At 40.2% G+C, this 25,692-nt stretch overlaps 1 protein-coding gene across 2 annotated transcripts in view; it reads left to right on the top strand.

The window, feature by feature from the left end:
• The window catches only part of SMARCA2 (SWI/SNF related, matrix associated, actin dependent regulator of chromatin, subfamily a, member 2), a 190,649-nt gene that overhangs the window by 40,250 nt on the left and 124,707 nt on the right, over positions 1-25,692 (top strand). For both annotated transcript variants that reach the window (XM_019554883.1, XM_019554884.1), the window contains exons 7-10: positions 15,731-15,857; positions 17,200-17,373; positions 17,615-17,788; positions 20,813-20,983. In XM_019554883.1, the coding sequence (XP_019410428.1) occupies positions 15,731-15,857; positions 17,200-17,373; positions 17,615-17,788; positions 20,813-20,983 (646 nt within the window). The remainder of the gene's footprint in view (positions 1-15,730; positions 15,858-17,199; positions 17,374-17,614; positions 17,789-20,812; positions 20,984-25,692) is intronic.

Raw genomic sequence — 25,692 nt, 5'->3', positions numbered from 1 at the left:
CTACTGGATTTGAACTAGGCGGAATTTGATTATCTTCCAGCAAGCTACAAAAGACATAAGCTTGATAGGCTTGAGGGTATGTATCCCAGAATGATGAGAGGATGGAAAGGAGCGTTTTTTTGTAGGTGGGCGGCTGACTAAGTCCTTTTTACTGCTGAATGCTGCTGAGGTTTTGTTTTGTCATAGTAGTAATTTTATACCAGGGTCACCTAGAACGCCTTTTAGGTTTTTTTATTGTTTAAATCTAAATAAATAAAGTCAAACTAAAGCTGGACATCTTAATGGCAACTTTAAGAGCTTTTCTGATCCAGTGCTAATTTTCTATGATTCTAAGATGTAGATAGTATTAGATCAGGCTGTACTGCTGGTAAATGTGATATGGTAGGATAAAATGTTTATGTGCCTTTCTTTACCAAATGGGAGTCAGAAATGACTGGTAGAGATAAGGAAGGATATACATTCTAAAATTCTGAAAGCCTGTTATAGTTACTTCTGGCTTTATGTTTGACTTGATTGCTGACTGAAGTCAAATCTTTGTGAAGGTGTGTGCAAAAAAAAAAAAAGGTTCAGCCATTTTTTAATAGGAATAGAATGGGAAAATACTTTCCTCATTTTAAAAAAATGTCTTGTCATTACTTTAGCAGATCTACAGTCCAGACAGACAGCACTAGAAGTTAAAATTTGGCATGTTGCCCTTATTGTAGAGAGATGTTATTTTTGATCTGACCAAGTTATGAGCCTTGGAAAACTGCATGCTGTGTATGTGCAGTTGCCTTGAGCCTAGACTCTCCTTGCTAAGGTTATGAAGTACGACACTAAGAAACACAATGCAGCACATTGACCTGGAGATGTTTGTGGGCTGTGCAAGCTGCATATTTGTAGCTTGTAAGGAGTTAATAGAGTGCTTTTGGGGACCTCTAGAGATGTAGCGAAGAGGATATCAGTTCCTGCACACCTTTTATTTTTTGAGTGCTTGACTGTGCAACTAAGAAGTTTTCTTAATACAGTCTTCTGAAGGATATTATCAGAATGAAACCTTTCCATATCTGGTCTTACACTGAAGTAATGCATCTGCTATGTTCAGTGACTGCAACACTCTGCCTTGGACTTCCTTGACAGTAGGATGTTATACAGTTGATTTGACAGTTTATCAAAGTAAGCACTTAAAGGTACAGTACATTGTTCTCATCCATTAACCATGTGTTAAATGGACCACTACAGCTGGAGGAGCAGTAATGGATCCATTAACACATTGCTGGGTTTGAAGAAGCCTTGAGTCTGATGACTTGCTGATGGGAAGCCTTCTATTCTTAATAGACATTCCCCACATGTTCATCTTCCCCCTTCTTCCCCCTCATCCCCTAACAAAACCTGCATTCTGATCTAAAAAAGACTTTGTTTGGTTTAAACAAAGAGAAAGAAAAATGAGAGTTAATTTTGCCATAATATTCAATTGGATGTGCCTAGCAGCGATTGCAGCATATGTTGCTCTAAGATGAGATTATGCCCTTAATTGTTATTAATCCCAATGTGATCAAAGGTAGATGAAAAGAAAGTTGAATATTCAAAAAATCCCTCTCTGCATAAAATAGTTTAAATTATTAATATACAGAGAACAGTGAAACTTGCTCTGTTGCTTGAAATCTGGCCAAAGTGATAAATCCATGCCATACTTTTATAAAACTCTTTAACATTTTCTTGGAAATAAAGTGTTGCGTTAATCTTAATGAATAAGTCTCCTAAAACTAATAATGTGCAGTGTAATTTAAGGTTTTTCCACTATGTGGAAAAGCTTTTTTCTACCCTCTCAGCACTAATAAAAATGCACTTGCCAGCATCCTTAAATAACGAGCACTGCAGACTGTGTCAAATGGATCCTTTTGTTATCTGAATAGTATCCCTTTTATAAAGCTTCCTTGCCTACTGCATGGCAATGCATTCCATGCAGTCTGCAGTGTTCCAGCACAACTTCTGCAGCAAGTCCCAGTTAGGCAGGGAGAGGTGTGTATCACCTCTTTTGAAAAAAGAGATTGCTATCTTCAGTTGTAATGCATTAGCTGCTTTCTTCATGAAGATAAATTGCTGAGCTACAGAGATTAATTAAATATATCCTTTAACCAGGGTGAGATTATGTCCCTCAATACTTGTGAAAGGCAGCTGGGAAGCTCTTTTCCTCTTGGCCCTCTCTCATGATTGAGTAACTTAATAGCCATTAGCATTTTTTCCTGAAGATAAGAATATCTTTTTCATTCACTTGAAGGATTTAAAGATGAGCAAAGTGTGAAAAAAATCTAAGTATTCAATTGATGCATTTACTTGAGGTGAACACTGGCTGTCATAAAATTCTTTAAAAGATATTACTATGCAGGGGAAAAAATATTTGAAGCAAAGTCTGAAATAAAACTGCCAGTCCTTTCCTTTTTAACTTTCTGTAAGCCATTTGGTTGCAAGTTCTCATTTCTTGTGCGCACTCCAATTTTTCAACAGAAATTAAAACTACTTTCGAAGAAATTTTATTTGAAGAAACTATCTGGATTTGTGCATGGTTTTCTCATGATGAGACTGGGTTCTTTTGGCTTACAAGTACTACATCTTTTTATATTTCCTTCTTGTTTTTGATCTCTAAATTAACTGTAATCACATATGACAAGAACTTCAGTGTCATTGGGGACAGCTCAGTGAAAATGCCTGCTTTCTAAATTACGCAAATACATTAAAGAAATAAATGTTGGGATGAATAAAGAATTGAAGAAAAAAGATAATGGAAATATTATGTCATTCTGTAATGTTTGACTTGTCTTGAATGTGTTTGCTGATGCTCCATATATCTACAAATATATATAAAAACATATAAAAAAGATACATGAGTAGGTTTAAAGAATAGCAAAAAGAATTATCGGCAGTAGAGAGAGACTTTCTCATATAAGAACAGGTGGATTGCTTAATATGAGAGAAGGCATAATAAAGCAGTTATTCTCTAACTTTTTGTGTTGTGCCCCCGTTTTAAAGTTTGTTTGTGCTGCTGTGTGTCTCTGATTCTGTGTGATGGATGATAATAATAAAAAAATCTTACGTGAATACAACCACACCAGTAACCTCTCCAACAAATTTGCTTACATTGTGGAGTTGTTCTTTAGTTGTTTTTCTTCCTTTTTTTTTCCATTTATATTTGCTCTTTTCTTTCTTCAGTTTTCTCATTCCTCCCTCTTGTACTCTTTCTAGAAGTTGGTTATATACTTCAGCCTGAGAAGCAGTGCAATAGTGTCTGTTCAGTTTTTAAGAATTGTAAACCTCAGTATAAATGTGGTTGTTTGTAGACTGTGTAAATGAATTTCTTAATAGCTACCATCACCTTTTTTTAAAGCTACTCTGCCAGAATGAATTGGTCAGCATCTCACTGCAGTAGTGATTCTCAACCAGGGTGCCAGGGCACCCTGGGGTGCCACCAAATCTTTTGAAGGGTGTTTTAAGGTGCAAGGAGATAAGTGGACAGGCTAAGTAAATAAATGTGGTTTCAGGCTTGTTCCTATTTGAGTGATCCCTCAGCCCCACTGCAAGGACATAAGCATTGTAATATATACATTTGTTTTTTAAATTAGGTTCCACTCAATTCACAAAAGTTATTGAGGGGTGCCTCAAGTCCAAAAAAGTTGAGAAACACTGCATTACAGGTTCCAACACCTGCTCACAGGGTGTGTCAAAAAACCCTGCCAAACTGTTACAAGTTACCCAAAACAATGATTTACTCTCCATATCACTTATCTGTGTTTATTCACACTCATATATAGCACAAGAAGGGACATTCCGGCCAGCTAAATGGTAACAGATTATGTGACCGACAAATGGAAACATGCATTTTGTTTAAAATCAAACAAAACTAACCTGCTTCCAGCCTATGGAATTCATAGTTACAAAATATCAACACGGTCAACAGCTTAGTGGGCTTCAAAAAGATGACAGGTAGTATGAATGTGAATAAAGACAACATTCACAGTCACATTGGATGGGACTATCACAAACCCCTTTTTAATCAGGGTTATTAATTCATACTTGACCGTGTAGGATAAATGCTGGTTGAAGGCAGTTAGGAAGAAACTCCGTCTTTAGGTTGGTTAATCTTTACAGGATATCTAGTTCTTTGCTTTGATCTGTCTTTTAGCAATCACTTTTAAAAATCCTATTCTGTACTAGATGGACCACTTACAAGTTCCATTATAGCTAGAGCCCTACCAAATTCCTGGCAGAAGTGGGCTGTGCTGCCGCTCCATTAATTTTGTAGGTTCCTATGCACATCCCCCTGCCACTGATTGGTGGAGGAGCCCCATTACAGTTCACTCCTGATCTGCAGGAAAGTGAAAACTGTGGTTTTAAACACGATGCCATTTTTGCCTCCCTGCTGTTCAGCAGCAAGCAGCGGGGCTGCTGGAGCCCCTCAGCCAATCAGTGGCAGGAGGCAAAAATGGCACCATATTTAAAACTGCAATTTTCACCTCTTCGCCGATGAAGAGGAAGCCACAAGTGGGGTCCCTTCGCCAATCAGCAGTGCATGGAGAAACCTGCATGGTTAAAGGACCTGCAGCACAGCCCGCTTTTGCCATGAATTCTGTAGGGCCCTAATTTATAGCAGTCCTGTGTCGTGCCTGGGACTTAATTTATTATAGCCCTTCTCTGCAAAGTTCTGGGGCGGCATCTATGAATAACTATTTAATCTGGTCTTAGAAAAGTGGTCTCTTTATGGAGTCTGGCGTATGGAGTGGTCTGTCTATGGAAATGGGTCTTATCTAACAGCAGTGTTGTGGTCCAAAATACTTGACAGATTTGGCATAATGTTGTTTCCTATAGGATTCAACTAGTACTGGAATCAGAAATGCTTCCAGGGTCTGGTTGAACTACCCATATTCTATAATACCCATTCTCTGGCGTCCCTGTTGGTTTCAATTCCAGTTAGTTTTTAGCTAAAAGTTAGGCATCCAGACTCTGATCTTGTACTAAAGAAGTAAGAGCTTTATGATTGACTTCAGTAAGCTTAGGATCAAGTCTTTGACCCTCTTGATGGCAAAGAAGACCATTCAAATGGCACTGAGTCTGCAAATTAAAACAGTAGCTCCAAGACTTCTTGACTGCTCCCCAAATGAAAGTCGCATTGATTTCAAAGAGAGAATTTTGCTGTAACGTTTCACAGCTGATCCCTTCAGCAGAAGAATTCCAGCTATTCTGTGACTGAAACTGTGAGAAATCATACTCGTGAATTCTGGATACATCAATATGTGAATAAATACTGGGCTCCTGTGAATAGCATTCTAAGAAATTCATATTTATCAGCTGCTATTTTTGTATGGATATGCAGTAGTAAATCTTATCTTTTGAAGGACAGGAGGTGGAGAGTTTCTAGACTTGTCCAAGTATTTTTGCATCTGTAACTGCACTAAAATTCCTTCTCAATGCCTGAGCAGCCCAATTACAAATAGAATTTTACAAAATGTGAATTTTTTTAGTGTCATACAGCTATTTGAAGGAACAGAATGTACCTGTCTCATTTTCTGAACAAATAACTTTCCTATAGGAATCATAAACTTCTCCTCTGGACCTGAACAAATATCTGTTGTCTTTAATGGAACTCTTTCTTGCCAGAACAGTAACCTTCTTGATTTACTGTTCAATCTGTATGAAAAACCTGACTGACCTAATTCTGCTTCAATGTTCTGTTCTCTTGAGGACACTAAACGAGTCTCCTGCAGTTATGCAGTATTACATCCTTTTTGTTGTTTCAGGAAGTTTTGAATCTTGTAATTCAGAATCTCCTTATCAGACTACCTACTATATGCTATTGATGTTAAGACAAAATAAAGTACTGTAGGTGAGCAATACTTAATAGTTACATTAAGCAAAAAAGAAAAATCAATTTTAAATCCATCTCTGAACACAAACATTTTCTTTGCTTGTGTTATTCTAATATACTCCAGCCTTATCTGATATGTTGACCCAAATACGTCCATGTGTTATATCATAGTTTCTCAACCTGTGGTACATGTACCCCTGTGAGTATGCAAGACACAGGCGAGGGGTACGCGGGTACCCCAGTACTCTCTCTCTCTCACCCTCTTTTCCTCTTTCTCTCTCTCGCCCTATTTTCCTCTCAAAAATATGGCAAAAAATTTGGTGCACCACCCATTATGTGGCACTTTAACTTCCCCAGTAATAATTTGGCGTGCTGTGCTTTGTGTGGCACTGGGTTCAGCCCTCCTAGCTTTGGCCTACATCACCTCTAGCCTAGGTACATACTTAAGTTGTGCACCCCTGGTGTAAAAGGTGGCAACCCTACCTGCACCAGGTCAGACATCTGTCATATCACGGCCTCATATACACAGCCCTTCTTCCAAAGTATGGCACACATTAGTCTGGAAAATTATAAAAAATATAAATATAAATATAAAATCTCCTGGAAAATTGAGTGTTGGGGTACTTATTAAAATTTTTAGAAGTTAGGAGGTACTTGCTACTTAAAAGGTTGAGAAACACTATGCTATATGGCCCCCAGTTTCCTTTCATAGCACCTGCCTTTTTTTACCATCATTCATCTAACTCAGGGGTTCCCAACTCCTGGGCGACGGCCCACAAAGGGTTGGCTGCGGGTCTGCAGGACAATTGCCTACCATACTGCAAGTGACCGTGGACTGGCAAACAGCGGCCCTGCAGAGCCAAGTGGAGAGGCTGTGACTCCTCCTGCAGGGCCTGCAGCAGTCACAGTTGACATTTGGCCTGCCCCGCCCCCCCAGTGAGTGGACATATCTTTACCTGTGTTCCATCCAGAAATTCCTGCTGCAGGGGTCCATGCGGTGGTCTGTAGTTTGCCGGGGCATTGCCACTTCTGTTCCACAGATTGCTGGGCCGTGGGATAGAAATGTTGGGAACCCCTGCACGAACTGATAACTAAGGATTATGTTTGCAGTCGTTCCTTGCACAAAGTTCTGTTACCAGTGATACTTAATTTTACTTGCCACCAGTCAGCATTTCTATGGTTCTAAACCACTTTAATGAGAGGCCAGTATATTTGGGTAAAACATTCTTAGGAAACCTTTTATCAGTGCTCTTACTGCAGCCCTGTAGTTGCCGTTGTCCCACAAATTCCTAGTTTTTAGAACTTTTAGATGCCTCTGTCCTTCTGTCATATAGGACAAAGTATTCACTTCTGTTTGTTATACAACAGAAATGAAAGTGCAGGTTCCGTAGCCAGTGAACACTGAATAGTGGTAATGTACTGTGGGAAAATTAGAAAAGTAAATTTAGTGCTGGGCCAGTGTTCACTGGCTCTGAAAATACCTCAGTACTTGTCTGCATAATGTTAAAATACGGTGATTGTCTGCTACTCTAAATTAATACAAGCTATAGCCAACAGACTTAAAGGTTCCAACTCTTAAAGGACTTAAAAAAAATCTAAACTGGGTATTTACATGAATGACAGCTTTACTACCTGATGGTGCAGAACTCTACCATTAATGGTTTATTAATCTATTAATTTTAAGCAGCCAGTTGGCATGACATCACCAGTGTACTTGTACTACATTATTGGGTTGTTTTTTTTCAATGTTTCCTTTTTTGTTTAACATAACTATATGAATATTTATTGTACTGGTAAAGATTTATTGCATAAACAACTACTGCTTACTGAAAGAAATAGCAGAGGTTCGCTTTATGATAGCTGTGTTTATAAGATATTCCAAACTTGGGATTTCATATCCATCAGCCAGAATGCTTTTTTCCCCTTTATTAAAAAATTGAATGTTTTGTTTTTATTTTGCATGAGTTTTTAGACTCTTGGGCTAACTCTAAAGCTAAGATCTCTAGTAAGCTGACCTGCCAGTGTGTCCAGTCCTGTTTCTGCTGCAATCCCTGGTAAAACTTGCATTGTCATTTTTAGTAGCAATAGGATTAAAGCTACTGGTTTTTCTTTTGATATCAGACTGCTTGTGAAATATAGGCAAGGGTTTAAACATGCTGCATTATAGCGCATTTGGGCTGAAATTTTTCTGTGCCTGGGTATCTACTGCAAATTTATTTATTTATTTATTTATTATTATTATTATTATTTTTTAAATTTCATACATTTCTGAGAACAAAACTAGGAGGAAATACGGTACTCTGCCTGCGTCAAAAAGATATTATTTTTCTGAAAAGCTCTCATGTCCCATGCTTTGGAACAAGGACGACACATTTTGTGTTGGAAGTGGCCTTTTTGTCAAGCTTATGCATTTTGCTGTCCCCATGAAAACTGGTTAAACAAATGCTTGTATTAGAGTTGTATTAGGAATAGTGTTTCTCAAAGAACTAAGGAAATCTGCAATGAAATGTCATTGTGTAAGGCACTAGCAAAACCTCATTTGGAATGCTGTGTGTAATTCTGGTCACTCGTGCTCAAGAAAGATCAAATTGGAACAGGTGAAGAGATGAGCTTACTAGGATCGTCAAAAACTGATGCCCTATCTTTGGAGACGAGCTGTGTGTTTGTGGTGCAAGGCACTATTGTGCAGAGATACCTCATTTGTTTTCTCTGCACTAGCTCTAGAACCATGAGTAATGTATCTGTGATAGCTATGTGACCCATCTCAGAAGGGCTTATTAATCTGGTACGGTATCATGCTAATGCATCTGTATTGTTTCCAGTCTGAGAGCAGCTTTAGCTTTTTGCTGTTTAGACATACCCTAAAAAGGCTTAGTTTGTTCAACATAATCATATCCCCAGTAAACCTTCATTTGTCTGTTCTCAAGAAATAAAACGAGGGTTGGTGGGAAATGCCAGGGAGGGAGAATAACTATTTAAGCTAAAGGACAGTGTTAGTTTAAGAACAAATTGGCATAAACTGTCCATGTGGAAATTTAGTTTGGAAATTAGTGCATGGAATTTCTGGAATGGCCATCCAATGGGAATAGTGAGGTTAAAAAAAAAACACCTTGTAACTAAACTTTAAGGTGGAATTTGATTCGTTTATGAAAAAGAGTGTATGGCAGTTGTCTGTAAAAAATGAGACTGGCCAAGAAGGTCCTTATTGTTCTATGCCATTAAGTGCAATAGGGTCTGAGAAGCTGGCATACCCTGGGGGATGAGGGAAACACAATTGGAATAAAAGGGAGATTGGGTCTGAGAACAAGTGAGGAGAGAAGAAAGAACTGATGAGAAACTGAGATGCAGGAATGGAGCTGAAAATATTTTAGGTAGTAAATTGTTTGTATTCCACCTGGGAACTTGGATAGAAACAAATGAAGTGCTTGTACAGGAAGTCTTTGACTTACAACATTTTGAGTTACAACGTTTTGCACTTACAACATTTCTAAATTGACACCCTGTTTCAACTTTCTGATGTCAATTTCAACTTTACAATGCTTGATCCAATGCGACGCCACGCCATGCCAGTGTACAAGTTTGCTGCGTCACTCATCTCCCTGGAGAACATCTGCCCAAACTTCCTTGGACACTTTCTTTAAGAAGACAGACAAGACTCCAGAAAAACCTGCAGCCAAGACTCCTGAGAAGACTCCAGCCAAGAACCCTTTAAAAAGTCCAGTCAAGAGCCTTTCAAAAAGTCCAGCAAAATCACCTCAAAGAAGTCTTTCCAAATCAATATGATTGCTATTTACAATATAAATACATTAATGTAGCTATATTACTAATCCAGAACTGATCGAGTACAAAATTCTGGGGTATTTTTGGTGAAAATAGGGTACCGAGCCTTCGTTCAGGAACTAATCCCCCATTTATAACATTGTTTCTTATGAGAAAATTGGTTCTGAGTTACAGTGTTTCAACTTAAGATGCGTTTTTCAGGAACCAATTGTGTTGTAAGTCCGAGGACTGCCTGTATACCAGTATGAGCCACTTGTACAGTAACATGAAGGCAATAGAACTTCTTAGCGTAGGATGTAAACTGGGACAGAAACATGATGGAATGGTGTTTTCAACTGGAACAATGATACTGAAGGCTATAACATACTTAGGAAAGGTAGAAATAAGGGTACAGAAGATGAGGTAACATTGTATGTCAACATACTGGTTAAAAAATAAAGAAACAAATGATATGTAGACAAAACAGAATCTGCTTGGGCAAAGGTCACTCTGTGAGGAACATTAATGAGGTCCCCGTAGACCCCAGACTCAGAGTTGGATATGTCAGTGACCTAAACAAATTGGAGGATTGGACCAAAAAAGGAATCTCACGAGGTTCAACAAGAACAAGTGCAAAGTCCTGCACTTAGGACGGAACAATCCTATGCATCAGTACAGTCTGGGGGCTGACTGGCTGTGCGGCTGCTCTGCAGAAAAGGACCCAGAGGTTACAGTGCACAGTAAGCTGAATATGAGCCAGACTGTTTTCAGTGGTGGCAGGTGACAGAACAAGGAGCAATGGCCTCAAGTTGTAGCCAGGGAAGCTTAGGTTAGATACTAGGAAGAATTTTCTCCCCAGGAGGGTAGTAAAACACTGGAAAAAGCTACCCACAGAGGTGGTGGAAGCTCAATCCTTGGCGGTTTTCAAAACCCAGCTAGAAAATCCTTGGCTGGGATGATCTAGTTGGGGCTGGTCCTAGTTTGAGAAGGGGGTTGGACTAGATGACCTCCTAAAGTCCCTTCCAACCCTCATTTTCTGTGATTCTAGGATAAACCCATAGGAGAACTCATAATAGTAGACATTGGGTGTGACTACACATTCATTAATGCACCGTAGTTATCGTGCATTAAGTTTAGTACTTGCATAACCAAGTACTAAATCAACATGTAGTAACTGGCACTACAGTGCAGTAGAGCCAGCGCACGGGTTTTTAGAGTTGTTAACTGGGCAGTAGCTTAATACTACTGCACAGTAATGTAGTAGCAGAGTTTTTGCTATTGCAGTGTTATTTGGCTACTGCATAGCTAGCATCTCATGTATATACCTACTGTGTGATTATGGAAGATTTTAAATTCCAGATATAGATTGGGTAACAAAGGCTTCCAATAGTGGCAGGGTGCAGATAATCTTGAATAAGATTACTGCTAGATCTCTTATTCAAATGATCACCAAGTCAGCAAGAAGCAGTACTATTTTAGATTTGATTTTGGTAAGTAGCAGGGTAAAAATGAGGTGGCTGTATACTATGATCTTGGATAAAATGATTGAGTCTAGTGTAAATAAAAAGCTAAATTAAAATAATTCTAAACCTAAACTCCTAAAATTATGGTTTGGGACTTTAGAAGTGCAAAGTTTGGTAAACTTAAGGAGGGTTAACTGGACCCCAAAATTTAAGGATTTAGAAATACAGACGTGTAGGATTATTTTAAATCAAAAGTACAAGAACTATCTTGCATTCTAAGCAAGAGGATGAAATTAGTAGGGAAGGGCAACAAACCTATTCAGATGAACAGGTAACCTTAAATAGGATATTAAGACTGAACAGAGAATCTACAAAGAAAGGTAAGTGGAATTTTTCCTCAGGTCAGGTTGGCAGGGACTATTGTAGGGTTCTTTTTGTCTTTCTCTGTAGCTTTGGCCATGGTCCACTTCCAGGATCATCTGAGCACCTTTTACTCAACAAATTCTGCATCTCATCTTTCCTGTGGCACAGTGAAGGTTATTTTCTTTTATTGAATGCTTTGTAGCTATGGTGTGCAGGAAAAGCCAGAACAGTTTTTTGTGAACCCTTTTGGGTGAACATTTGCCTACAAATGCCTGGAACAGGACTCAGTAGCCTAGAAGTCCTATATCAGAACTGGGACTGGTCGGGTAAAGGGACTGGGATAGGAAGCTAACTAGGGTGGATTAGAACACATGGGCAGGTAAAACATCAGAGTAGGCAGGGAAAAGGCACACTGGGGTATACTTTCCTTCAGAGCCTGCAGTTGATTCTAGGATTTGTGAGTCTCACCATTCCTCTGCTTTTAGCAGATATCTGTTAAACCCACTGACAAATTTTTCTGTTCCCCTGCAGTGCTGATCTATGTGAAGAATGACAACCTACTATGGTTATTATTTATACAGTTAGCTCCAGTGGCAGAGATCTGGGGTGGAGGTAGGGCCCTGCTTAGAAGTAACATTCATGTCAATATGATGCCTTGTGATGCAGTTTCTGAGGTTATTTGAGTTAGTTTATTAAAAAATCTTGGGACTTACACATGCAAAATCCACAAGTGTAAAAGCGTAAGTATTATTTGCAAAATCAAGCACTCAAAAATTAGAAAATGCCAGATTACGATTGCCTGTGAACCTTATTTTAACTCCCTTGTGGATGTGCATTATCATGCAGTTTAAGTGCACAATCACATACTATTTTTATCTCAGGATCCCTGGCTCAAGGGGTGGGGAATTTCATAATAATATTTGATTCTGGAGCAGCTTGATAATAGATATAGAGAAGACCTATTTTTTGTTTTATCTTACAAGAATATGGGAACATAGTTGCAAATTCTCAAGCAGACTGCAGTGGTGCCTAACTGTTTTCCCCTTCCGGCAGGATGGACAGTGCACGCTGGTACTCAGTGGTGAAGCAGGGCCCAATCTTGCTGTCTGAAAGGTGCTGGAGGTTGAGCACCCCTGCTTTAGTCCTATAGCTATTGTCCTGTGAATATGATGTATTATTCCTGAAAAAAGGAGATCTAAACTAAAGTGTGTCATATATGCTGAGCCAATACAGTAAAACTAAGTGAACTTATTGTAATAAAAGTTTACCAGAATTCAGTCAAATTTATATTTAAAAAATTCCCCATAATGTTATCCTTTTGGGGAGTTACATTTTACATATACGTATACCTTATATATACCTTTCTCCTCTATAAATGGGGGAGCAAATAGTATACATTAGCAAAATGGTATTTGGCAGGATAGCGTAATTTAATTGGAAGCTTGCACTGAGACAACAGCACTACTTAGGTCTTACCAGGATGTTTTAATGGAACACATGTGAATGGCAGTCCAGCTTTCACTGAATTTCAGTGGAATCTAGGTACAGAAATCCTTGTCTAAATGGAGTTATTAAGACACTGAAATTTACCTGTGGATTAACTAATCAGAAGGTTTTTTTGCATTTTAGAATTAAATTAGGTAGGCAGGTAAACATAAGGCTACCTCCCTGTAAAAAGTCACCCAAACTTCTAGTACTGAGTAATAGTATTTTAAAATGGCAGTGTTTGAGGGCTTTATTATTTGGTTCTCTGTTTACTCATGCAATTTAATAAGGAAATGTGTAAGGTGTCACATCTGTGTTTGCCATTTTGTAGATGATAGAAAAAATGGGTTAGGAGGCCCTTTAAGAAGTAGAACTATTTGCAAGATTAGAAAAAATAATAGTGCAAGCATCTTAAATAAAAATGAGGTAAACCATTGAATTAAGAGGAAACCACAGTTTCTTTTAGTGAACAGTCTGTAAGCAGCCCTGGAATAGGATAGCAATCTTGAATAATAGTTTATAAAATGGGTTTTCTTTCCTTTAACTCAGTATGTTCTGAGTTTTTCTAGGCCTACTGTTCTGGGGCTTGGATAATGTGGGTGGTTTTGTGTATTTTGAAAAACAAAATTTAGGTTCCAATTGCTTATTCAGAGTGTAAATTTATTAATTCAGTTGGTATGACATAGAGAATATCTTTAAAGTTTTAGTTTGTTAATAAGTTGTGTCTCAGGGTTGCTGACTGTCCTAATGCCATTAACAGATATCTCACCTCTGTTGTACTAGGATGGAGAGCAGGTGAGTGACAGTAGAAGTTTGTGGAGCTTTTTCTGTCAGAGGGAGTAAGCCTTTTAATTTTTGCAATCAAACTTCCTATAAGTTGTTATGTTTTTGTGTCCTTTACCATATGGACAGATTACAGGCACCCCCTGCTTAGCAGTCTCAATTGGTTCTTGAAAAAATGAGCGTTAAACAAAACAAGTGTTAAGCGAAACCAAAAGTATTTGACGACCCAAGATGGCGACTGCAAGTGTTTTTAATATCCCCAGGTGGTGACCGCAAGCATTACAGCAAAACTTACTGAGCGCTAAGTGAAATCAGGTATCAATTTAAAAGTAGTATTATAATGAAATAGCGCTAAGTGAAGCAGCGTTAAGCGGGGGTTGAATGTAAATACATGTGGAAAAGGAGAGAAAATTCTATGTACTGCCACTGTTGATTCAACTGAACTAAAATGCAGCTTATGAACCACTTAGACTGCATTCATAAACTCTTATTGGTTACGTTTCTAATCCATTTTGATCTTTCTGTATAAGAGTGGCACAGTTTAAGTTGTACTGAAGTTGGATAACATATTTAGAAAAATGGTAAATATGATAAATATAACATGGTAGATCAAGAAGCCAAAAGGAATGTTGACGTATTACAGTGTTATTAAAGTAGCATTTGGGGGTCCATGCTTGTGTATAATTGACTGCCTTATCAAATTTGCTGAGTTTACAAATAAAACACAAAACTTACAGTGCTTATTTAAACTTGGCACAAAAACTCTGCTTGAAATCAGAAAGTAGAGCCAGGCTTTTTCTGGTTTTTGCATCATCACCAGGCTCTTTTAACTGGAAATGAGTTACTAATTCTGTGCTGGCTGGGTGAACTGAAGTGGATTCCAATTTGCACTCTTAACAATTTGTACATTGCTAATGGTCTGTTAAAATTGTGGCAACTTACAGTTTGTCAATAAAATAAGCAGATAGGCATCTAAATATCAAGAGGGAACTGATATATGAAGTAAAAATATTCCATTCTTGACTGGTAACTGTTCTGACTATATATCCACACTTTAAGGAGAAATAAAATAATACTCAATGGGTGCATCTACATGTGTGCTTTACTACACGTTAGATTAATGCGCAGTAAAGCATCACCATCTTCATGTGTGTGGCAATTATTGTGCAGTAGATTAATGTAAAGTGCTGTTTGCTAATATCAACAGATACAGGTACTAGCCAATGGTGCTTTACATTAATGCACTTGAATGCATGTGTAGATACTGACCTGGGAATACATGGTTCCCAGTCAGCCCAGGCAGCAGGGCACCACAACTTCTGCACAGTTTAGAGGGACCCACCCTCTTCCCCCCCAGGAATGACTCCCCCAGTGTCCTCTGCCAGCTTGAGGCTGCCTCCGTGCTTCCTGCCAACCCAAAGTTAAACCCACTCCTCCCTGTATGCTTTGCCAGTCTGGGGCTGCCCCATGCCTCTGCCAGACTGGGGCTGGTACCTGGGCAGCTGTGGCTGGAGCCTGGAGCTCTCCTTGGCTGCTGCAGGGGGGCAGAGCAAGGCAGGAGCAGCCCTGGACTAAGCTGCTCCTGTCGGGCTCAATTTGCTCCCAATCCAGGTGCACATGTAGTAGTGCACCTAAGTGCAGTTTAAAGCGCCTGAATTTTCTGGCATAAAATTCAGGCATATTAATTGCACATGTACACCTGCCCAATGCGTTTATTTCTTTCACTTAACGAACTGGACAGAAGAAACAGTGGTAGACAGCATGAATAGAATAAACTTCTTGAGTTGTTGTTCCCTTTAAATTGGTAGCCACATTGTAAAGGAGTAGAGAGAAATATCACTATTTGTTACCTAGGTTTTTTTCTGCACTGTAAAAGTAGTCCTGACCCCTTTTTTCCTAGAAGCATGTGTTAATTCAGAATAAATAGATAGCAAAAATGGAGTGAACATTTCAATTTCAGTACCCTGTATGACAATCTGATATGATAGTTACTGACCGATCTCTCCTGGTTATCTTTTCTACACCTATATTTATTTAGGCTTCAGGCTCGAATTGCTCACAGAATCCAGGAACTGGAGAATTTGCCTGGCTCTTTGCCCCCTGACTTGCGAACCAAAGCTACAGTGGAGCTGAAGGCACTTAGGTTACTGAATTTCCAGCGCCAGGTAATGTTTATGATCACAGGCAAATGTGGTTTGTTACAGTATGGGATGTGTTGGCAAGAGGTATATACAAAAGTACTGAGCTTCGATTTATTCTCATGTGGAAACTCCTCTTTAAATGGGGAGGAAAAATACCTCCTTTTTACAGAAGCATTAGACTTGTTCAGTATTTACTTATACTACTGAAGATGTATTTTTTTCCTTCTCTTTGCCCTTCTTACTCTGTACACTTATTGAACTCTAGGTCTGTGATATAGTCTTCCATTGAGTTAATGGTGAGGTCCCAAACTGAGATCAAAGAGGACAACAGGACAGGTTGTGAGATTGCAAGGTCATGTTCTAGCACAAATCATAATACATACCCTCTTTTATGATACTTTTGAACCTAGTGGCTCAGGTTTTTCAAAGAACCAATGGCATGCTCTTAGTGGTATGCATTGTTTTCTGTATTCTTTGCAGAAAGTCCTTTTATCAAAATGCTGGTCCTGGCATGTAGGCTGTGAAAATTGATGCCTAATGAGTATGTCTACAATACAAGAGAAATCTTGGCTGCATGCAGGTATATGATTGTCACAAAGAGGCTTGGCAGTGCCATACCTTTTGGGGCCTTTGCCATTTGGCTTACCCAGCTGAGCCAAGAACAGCAGAAATGGGATTTGGCAGTCCAAGCAAAATCGGTTCCTGGAGGAAATATATAGGACTAGCATTGTTTAAGTGTACTGTGTGATGTGAATCCTTCCTGCTGCCTCTGTGGTCAGGCCTCCTCAGAAGCCAGTTTTCAGAACTGGCCTACTGCTTATGCTGAGTATGTATGACTTTGGCCATACCCTTCCTACCTTTAACTTTCTACTTCCTTTCCTGTTCATGATGCTTATCCTGTTTCTTAGTGTGGATGAGCTCAACTAAGTTTATTACCAGTACTGAAAGTGTACAGGATACCCAGTACTTCCATGTGCTGCTGGAATTGCTTTACATCTTAGTTGGGACCCTTTCATGTTCAACACCACCTGTAAAGGAAGGAGGAATAGGATGTCTCACTTTTAAACACTAATAGAGGAAAAGAACATTTCTTGAAGCCTCACTGTGGAGCTGCTGAATTTAATTCAGTTCACACCTTTGCATAAAAACAGAAAAATGCTACAAATTATCTGTTAAAGATGACATTGATCTTGCTGCAGCTGAAGAGTACAGGGCCTGTGTTTTGAAGGCATTAATGAAAAGTGAAAGAGATGTGGGAGGCTAGGGGTCTCATGAACAGTTAACTTCCTATTTTGTTATACTGCATTCATGTTCTTGAATGTATGTAAAATGCTGTTGTTTTTAACTTTTCTTTTCTCACTGGTAGCTAAGACAAGAAGTGGTAGCTTGCATGCGTCGTGATACAACGTTGGAGACAGCGCTAAACTCCAAAGCCTACAAGCGCAGCAAGCGACAGACTCTGAGGGAAGCCCGCATGACAGAAAAGCTTGAGAAACAGCAGAAAATAGAGCAAGAGAGAAAGCGCAGACAGAAGCACCAGGTATTTTAATCCCTGCTCTTCCAACATTAACATTTGAGACCTGAGAAATACTATTTGAATGTTAGACCTCACTTCACTTGGCCAGTTATTTTGATTTTATACTTTTGGGAATTCTCTACTACACCATACTGTAAGGAAAGAGTCTAGTCTAGAATTTTGACATTTCTGGTGTTAAATCCTGTGGTCTTTCAGTTAGAACATCTTGTTTCTCTGAGCCAATATATTTATTTTCTTTTTATAGGAATATCTGAACAGTATATTGCAGCACGCTAAAGATTTCAAGGAATATCACCGATCAGTGGCTGGGAAAATTCAAAAACTTTCTAAAGCTGTGGCAACCTGGCATGCCAACACTGAGCGTGAACAGAAGAAAGAAACTGAAAGAATTGAGAAAGAACGAATGAGAAGACTCATGGTAAGAGGGGGCGTTTTGTAACTTGGCTGAAAAGACGGACGGTTGCACTCTTCAAATAAGGCAGCTAAAATTTGTTTAGCTAAGATAACGCTCAGTTTAATATCTGATAGGCACATTCAGGTGCCTGCTCTGATCCAGTAGGTTTTAACTAATTTAAGCCTAAACATTCTGGAAATTTAGTTGTACATATTTTATGGTGGCGATAGTGGTTTTGACCTTGCCTAAACTTTTCCCTTGTGGTTTCAATAATATCTTTATCATGTCATCCTTGTCTACATTAGTTAGTGTCTAATTAATACTGGTCAATGCATGACACCCTAGCCAGTCTTGTATAAAATCATTAAAATACCTAATTTTTCTTGTCAAAGTTTTTGGGGTTTTTTTGTAACAGTGCAAGAACATTACAGTTTTAATATTCACCATGTAAAGACCATGCAGTTTCTAACTTTAGCATTTTAGTTCCAGAAACCACCACCAATTTTCTAATTTTTGCAGTAGTCCTCAGGATCTTGATTTGACAGTGCTTTGTGTGCCAAAAAAGTTGTTTGCAATATAACTTGTTTATGGAAAAGCTAAAGGAAATTAAGTGTTTTTTCAATAGAAGTGTGTCCCCTTTCTCAGATTCTTACCTCTGGTCTGCCCTGATTTTTTTTTTTTCATATATAATTGTTTTTATTTAAATATAAATTTCCAGGAAATGCTGTAGGTGTTTAATGACCCTTTCAGTGGTTGGCAGAGTTAATATGCCTTTAATTCCCAGGGCTTTCCTTGGACAGAGTTACCTGTGGTGCTCTTCCTCTTCTTTCTGTCTTTGCCATCTCATACAGTATTTACTGTAGCCTCCCATATGACCATGTCCCTTCTGAGTACTGTGGAAAATAGTACGTTTTGGAACATAGTTACTAACACCTGTTAACTAATATTCTAAATAGTACTTTGCACCTAAATAGGCAGGGCAAGTGCAGGAGCTGATCATGGTTATCACTCAGGATAACATTTGTCTTAATACTTGCAATAAACTTGTAACTTTTCAGAATTCTCTTTAAAAACTGAGTTCACCGAAATCTACAAATAGTATATATAGTTGCAGGGTAAAATAGTTAACCACTAGTTTATACTTAATTCAGTAACAATGCTTCGTGCATCTATGCCAGCATACCAAGGCACAGAAGTGAGTAGAGATTGATATACTTCCTTTGAGGCACAACACTGGTAAAAAAGCAGTTTAATATCAAAAGGTGAGTGTTGAAGAGGGCAAAACCTCAGTCCATGTCCAAAAAAGTAGAAGTGAATGACTTGCTTAGGAAAAGATGAGACACTTTGACTCCAGGGGTTTCCTCAAGGTTATGTTCTAATCTGCATTATAGAAAACCTTTATGCTACTGAGAATTGGAGACGGCTAGCTGCTCAGGCTGTTAATTATCAAAAGTAAAATATGCATATTAATGGGTAATCTTGCTGCTTTAAAAATATTTTTAATCACAACATGGATGACTTGATATCAGTCCAGGGGATTATATGTTAGGGGAACATAGTTCCCCATAGTGTACTACTAATAAAAATGAGGTGCATTGTGCCATCTGGGTGCTCTCTTAGTCATGCACAGATCCACTCGTTACTCCCAAGGCCACATACCACAATGACTAGGAAACAGCTTTGTTTTCAAAGATACGGCATCTGAGGGCCATCTTCAGTTGGGTTTTGCAGTCAGCAGCACTTCAAGTATTACTGCCCCCCCTGCTCTCTAAATATACCATTACATTATGGGGAGAAGGCATTGCATGTTGAGTACATTATGTTGTTTTCTCCCTTGAAATTTAGTCCAGTTCATCGGTATGTCTGTTATAATCTTTACTGTACTTTAAGCTGATAAGCCAAGAAGCTGACCTTTTTTAAAATAGACCGATTGAAATGTGTCTTCTCCCCTGACAGGCCATATCTACAGTAGGAAAAATGGTCATGGCTAAAAGCAGGTTAGCTTACGTATTTACTAGAACACTTTAAACAGATTAGCCAGACTTAATTAAACACAGGCATGGTGGCTGTATGCTACAGTATTGGTTAATGTTGGTATACAGTCCATGTCTAAGTCCATGGAGCAGAGAGTATGCCATTCTTTAAGAGGACACTGTCAAGATAAAGATCATATAGGTGAAGGATGTACCTTAGATGGTTTACATGTAAAGGCTGTAAAATAATTTTTTGACTCTTCCACTGCTAGTGTCCTAACTTGGCCACTGGACTGGGATAGTTTACTTTTGAGTTTTTGTCTGCTGCCAAAACTTTGGTATGTTTTGTTTCTCCAAAAATGCTGTGGTTTGTTTATATGTTCAAATATACTGTTTAAAACTCTTTGACAAAACCAAATGGAAATAATTTGAAGGTACTGCACAATGTTGTGAAGTATCTGGCCAGTCTAACGTTTGTATAATGATTCTATCCTTGTAGTACAATATTTTGGAACACAGAAGGAATATTTCCATGATGTATCATGCTACCTCTGAAAAATACACTTTCTGAAATACCTCTGAGGACACAGGAGTTGCCAGACTGGATCAGACCTAGGGTCCACATACTCCAGTCCCCTGTCTCTGACAGTGGTCAGTGCCAGATGTTGCAGAGGACCATGGGGAAAAAAATCCACAGTATGTGGAGGTTGAAGAGTGGGTCCACTAGATATTCTTCTCTAAATCCCTTATAACTACATTATTTACATGGGGTAAATGAGGCATCCAGCCCCCTTTAACTTGCTGTGTGAGTTGGGCACATAGCTGCACTTTACACCTTTGAAAAAAATCCCTAAAAAGTCCCTAAATTTTCCAAGACCTCAGTCCATCTGGTATATTATATTGTATACATTTTCTTTCTCTCCACCTATCTCTGTTATAGAACGTTCTTCAATTAAGTACCTAAAAAATGGAAATAGAAAATATTTGGCCTATGTGTCTACGATTCCAATGCTATTGGTGCCTTGTTTTCTCTGTTGAATGTCTGTCATGAACATTCTCTTCCTTGCATTGCTAGGCTGAAGATGAAGAAGGCTACCGTAAACTGATTGACCAGAAGAAAGACCGACGTCTGGCATACTTGCTGCAGCAGACTGATGAATATGTGGCTAACCTAACTAGTCTGGTGTGGGAGCACAAGCAGGCACAAGCAGCCAAAGAGAAGAAGAAGAGGAGGAGAAGAAAGAAGGCAAGTGTAAAACTGAGCTACAACTAACATCTTTTTTTTGCCCTGCCCTTCAGTATAACTCTTGGCAGATAAAACTCCTTGCAGTAACCTTACACAGATCAGGGTGCCTGAAATCTTATATACTATAGAAAGACTAACAATAAATGAGTTTTTAATTACCTACCTCCCCCCACCACACAAAGTCTGCCAAAAGGAATGATATTAGGGCTGTGTAAAATGGCACCATTCCATTTCGCCTTGAGTTTTGGTGGTTCGAGGGAAGTGTTTTGTCTTGAATGTCAGCTAGACTCAAAACAGCTGTTCTGTTCTGTCAAAACAGAAAGGCTGATTTGACACTGTTTTAAGTTTTGCTGTGGATGGGAAGTCAGCTCAGCTGGCTTCACTTCCCATCCCCAATGCTACATCACGCCAGGGGCGGACGCAGCCTAGTGGGGCTGCTTACCTGACCCCTATGCTAGATCACACCATGATCTAGCACAGGGCACTGGGGCATGATGTAGCACAGGGTGCCAGGAAACAGCCCCACTGGGCTGCCTCCCGCACCCGGCATGATCTAGCACGGGGGATAGGGGAAGCAGCCCCACTGGGGCTGCCCCCTGCCAGATCTTGCGCTGGGGATGGGAAGTCAGCCCAGCTGGACTGACTTCCTATCCCCAACCTACTGTCGAAACATTTCAACTTTCAAAACGTTTCGACCAGCCTTGTTTTGTTTTGAGGTTATTTTGGTGGCCTTTGTTTCATTACAATTTTGCTGGTCTAAACAGCGTCAGAACAAAAATTTTGTACAGCCCTAAATGATATGGCTTATGCTATACAAACAGTAAATTAAGCTTGCTCAAATTCTGCATTCATAGCTCCATAGATTGGAAGGGAAAGCACATGATCAACTGATAAACATCCTCTAGGCAAGAATTGTTAGCTTACTTTAAAGTAGAAATAAAGCCTGTGGTCATGTCCAGAAGAGCACGGACATATGGTTCCCTGGGGCACTTTGGCATATGGCAAGTTACCCCAGAGGTGGTAGGGGAGGCTGAGCCCAGCACTCTGCTGGCCCCAACAGCCTTATCTGGGGTCCTGGGGGCTTCTCAGGGCTGCAGCTGTCATGATCCTATCAAGTGGACCCTGGACAGCAGCCGCAGCATAGCTCCTGGCAGCCTGGCTCCATTTTTCAGTAGCTCACGCTGCCCGAGTGTACGCTGCTCCGTTTATGTTTTTGTTTTTTTTTCTTCCATGGATTTTTTGACCCCCTGGAAGGTTGGTTTATAAAATTGTAACAAAATATATGTCATGCTGTATTAGAACATTTGATTATTATATTGACTAATCTGCTATAAGCTGCGGCTGTTGTGCTTCAGAGATGTTCCAAAAACATTTCCATGGAGCACCAAGGCAATTACACGGTGTTTGCTTTTGGTGGCATAAAATGTGAAGTCTCCTGGATACCTGCAGTGAGTCTGTTAATCCTCTGAACATCTATCTTGATATCCAGATTCTAAACTCAACTCAGTACATACTCAGTTTTTAGGACCTGTGGGCATAACCAGGGAGAGATTGCTTTGCTCATGTCCACTTTGTATATATAGGCAACTGAAAATACAGCTCGCTGCCTCCATTCTTACTGTTTAGTTTAAGCTTTTTGAAAATCCATATGGATCTTATGAAATACTCTTTGTCTGTCAGAGTGCATATGGTTGGGAGTTAAACCAATGTCATTTGTGTAGAGAAAGTGTAATGCTATTCATTCTGCACCATGCCAGTGTTGATGGTGTTAGGTTTGCAGATGACAAGTAATTTACTGGAACATATGACTAGCATACTTCTTTCAGAGAGAGAAACTAAATAGCTTGAGGTTACCCAGGACATTAGTGGTGGCACAGGGACCTGAATCCAAGTCTCCCAGATTCTAGGTCAATACATTTACCACTAGGGCATTCCTTCTCCTGTAGTTTAATGTTGTAAGAGAAATACTTGTTAAATAATAGCTTAATATTAGCGTGTCTCCTGAATTCTTTCTGTACTTTGGAGGATGAATAAGAGGACTCTACTGGTGATTTCCATTACTATTTTTCATGTTATAATTCATCTTAGCATGAGCAAGAAGTAATAATAGCTACACTTCTCATTTGTCTGGTTGTATGTAAACAAAAAGTGCACCAGCTAGTTTTCCCAGCATTTTAATCATGTAGATTTTGAAATCATAGACAATTAGGGTTAGAAGTGACCTCAGGAGATCATCTGGTCCAACCTCTTGCTTAAAGCAGGACCATCCCCAACTAGATTATTCCAGCCAGGATGAGCCAGACCTTTAAAAACCTCCAAGGATGGAGATTCTACCACTTCTCTAGGAAACCCATTCTAGTGGTTTACCACTTCCTGTCGTTGAGACCATTACTCCTTGTTCTTTCATCTGAGAACAGTCTAACTTGATCCTCTTTGGAGCCACCCTTCAGGTAGTTAAAGGTTGCTGTTGGTTCCCCCCTCAGTCTTCTCTTCTGCAAACTAAATAAGCCCAGTTCCCTCATCTTCTCCTCATAAATCATGTGCCCCAGCCCCCAAACCATTTTTGTAGCCCTCCACTGGACTCTTTTTCTTGTCCAAATACTTCCTGTAGTATGGGCCCCAAAACTGGACACAGTACTTCAGATGTGGCCTCAACAGTACTGAATAGAGAGGAATAATTACTTCCCTTGATCTGCTGGCAGTGCTTCTACTAAAGCAGCCCAGTATGCTGTTAACCTTCTTGGCAACAAGAGCACACTGTTGATTCGTATCTAATTTATTGTCCACTGTAACCTCCAGGTCCTATTCTGCAGAGCTGCTGCTTAGCCAGTTGGTCCCAAGCCTGTAATGGTGTATGGGATTGTTCCATCCTAAGTGCAGGACTTTGCACTTGTCCTTACTGAACTGCATGAGATTTCTTTTGGCCCAATCCTCTAATTTGCTAGGTCACTCTGAATCTTAGACTTACCCTCCAGCATATCTACTACTCCCTCCAGCTTGGTGTCATCTGTGAACTTGCTGAGGGTGTACTCCATCCCATCTTCCAGATTGTTAATAAATATAATGAACAAAACCAGCCCCAGAACTGACCCCTGTGGCACTCCACTTGATACCGGCCGCCAACTAGACCTCAAGCCATTGATTACTACCCATTGAGCCTGATGATCCAGCCAGCTTTCTGTCCACCCTACAGTCCATTCATCCAACCCATACTTCCTTAGCTTGCTTGTGAGAATGTTGTGGGAGACTGTATCAAAAGCCTTGCTAAAGTCATATCATATCCACTGCTTTCCCTGCATCCACAGAACCAGTCATCTCATCATAGAAGGCAGTCAGTCGGGTTGGTCAGGCATGACTTGCCCTTGGTGGATCCATACTGACTGTTCCTGATCATTTTCTTCTTCTCTAGGTGCTTAGAAATAGATTCCTTGAGGACCTGCTCCACAATTTTTCCAGGGACTGAAGTGATGCTGATTGGTCTGGTACAGGCTTATTGGCTTTAATGTTGTCATCAGTAGGGACAGGTTTGTCAGTGCAGTGATCAGGCAGCTGGGAGCTGTCCCCATGCAGCCACCACTCCCCAGCCCCATACTTTCTGGTCGGGGTATGAGTGCAGCTTCCAGTAGGAAGGGAGCTGCACTGGGCCAGGGAGCTGGAAGCTGTACCCAGTCCAATTGCCCACGCTTCCCACCCCACTGCTCCCTGCTGCAGCATGGGCACAGCTTCTACCTGGTAGGGAACTGACCTGGGGCCAGGCAGCTGGAACCTGTGTCTGCACTGTAGCCACTTCTACCCCCCTCCCTTTACTTCCTCCCTCCCCCCTCCCACCTAGCCGGTGCAGCTTCTAGCTACCTGGGCATAGTTCAGCTCCTCACTACCCAGCCCTGGTGTTGGTAAATCCAATGGTTCCACAGGGTGGATCTGGCCTGAAGGACATATGTTGCTGACTCATGATCCAAGAAGTTGGACAGCTCCCAATGGAGATGTTCCTGGGAGGAGGGCCATACTTGATACCTATCTTGCTGGGGTCATCTGACCCCAGTGGTCTTTCTTGCCCAAGTGCAGGGGGGGCTGGACCTGATTATCTGTAAGCTCCCTTCCAGCACCTAAATGCTATGAAACTATGAATACTAAAGGCCACAGGTCATGGAGGGGCTTCTCCATGGATGGAATGACTGAACAGTGATGGAACACTGTGAGGAGGATACAGATAAAGGGGTTTGTGGAGGAGGTAGGAAGAGGCCCAGGGAGTGCAGCATAGAGGGCTGAGTGAGGCTGACCTGGTCTACCTTTATAGCTGTGCAGGGCTGTCCATTGGGACACAGTGGAGTAGGATGGGCTTGAGTTCTCATGCCTCAAACCCATGAGACAAACCTAAAAGGTACAAATTTGCTGCTTTGTGGGACACAGTGTCACAGATTAGGTTGTAGACGGAATGGATAGACTGATTGAGAGATGCTGGAAAAAATTTCTATTAACTTCCCAAACAGGAAGACCACAAACTGTGACTCAGTGAAATGAGAGGGATGGAGGACCCCACCTCTTTTCTACATGAGAGGCATGACAAGTCTCTCACTGGGAGTGTAGGGAGGCAGCAGCAAGGCACCAGACTTCCATGCGTGGACCCTGAGGTGGTGCAGGGTCACTTGGAAGAACTGGATGCCTTTAAGTCGGCAGGCCCGGATGAGCTCCATCCGAGGGTACTGAAG

Source organism: Crocodylus porosus, unplaced genomic scaffold (genome assembly GCF_001723895.1).
Source record: "Crocodylus porosus isolate Cpor-Errol unplaced genomic scaffold, CroPor_comp1, whole genome shotgun sequence".
Taxonomy (NCBI): domain Eukaryota; kingdom Metazoa; phylum Chordata; order Crocodylia; family Crocodylidae; genus Crocodylus; species Crocodylus porosus.
The sequence above is the reverse complement of the archived record's forward strand: the minus strand, read 5'-3'. Positions and strand labels throughout refer to the sequence as shown.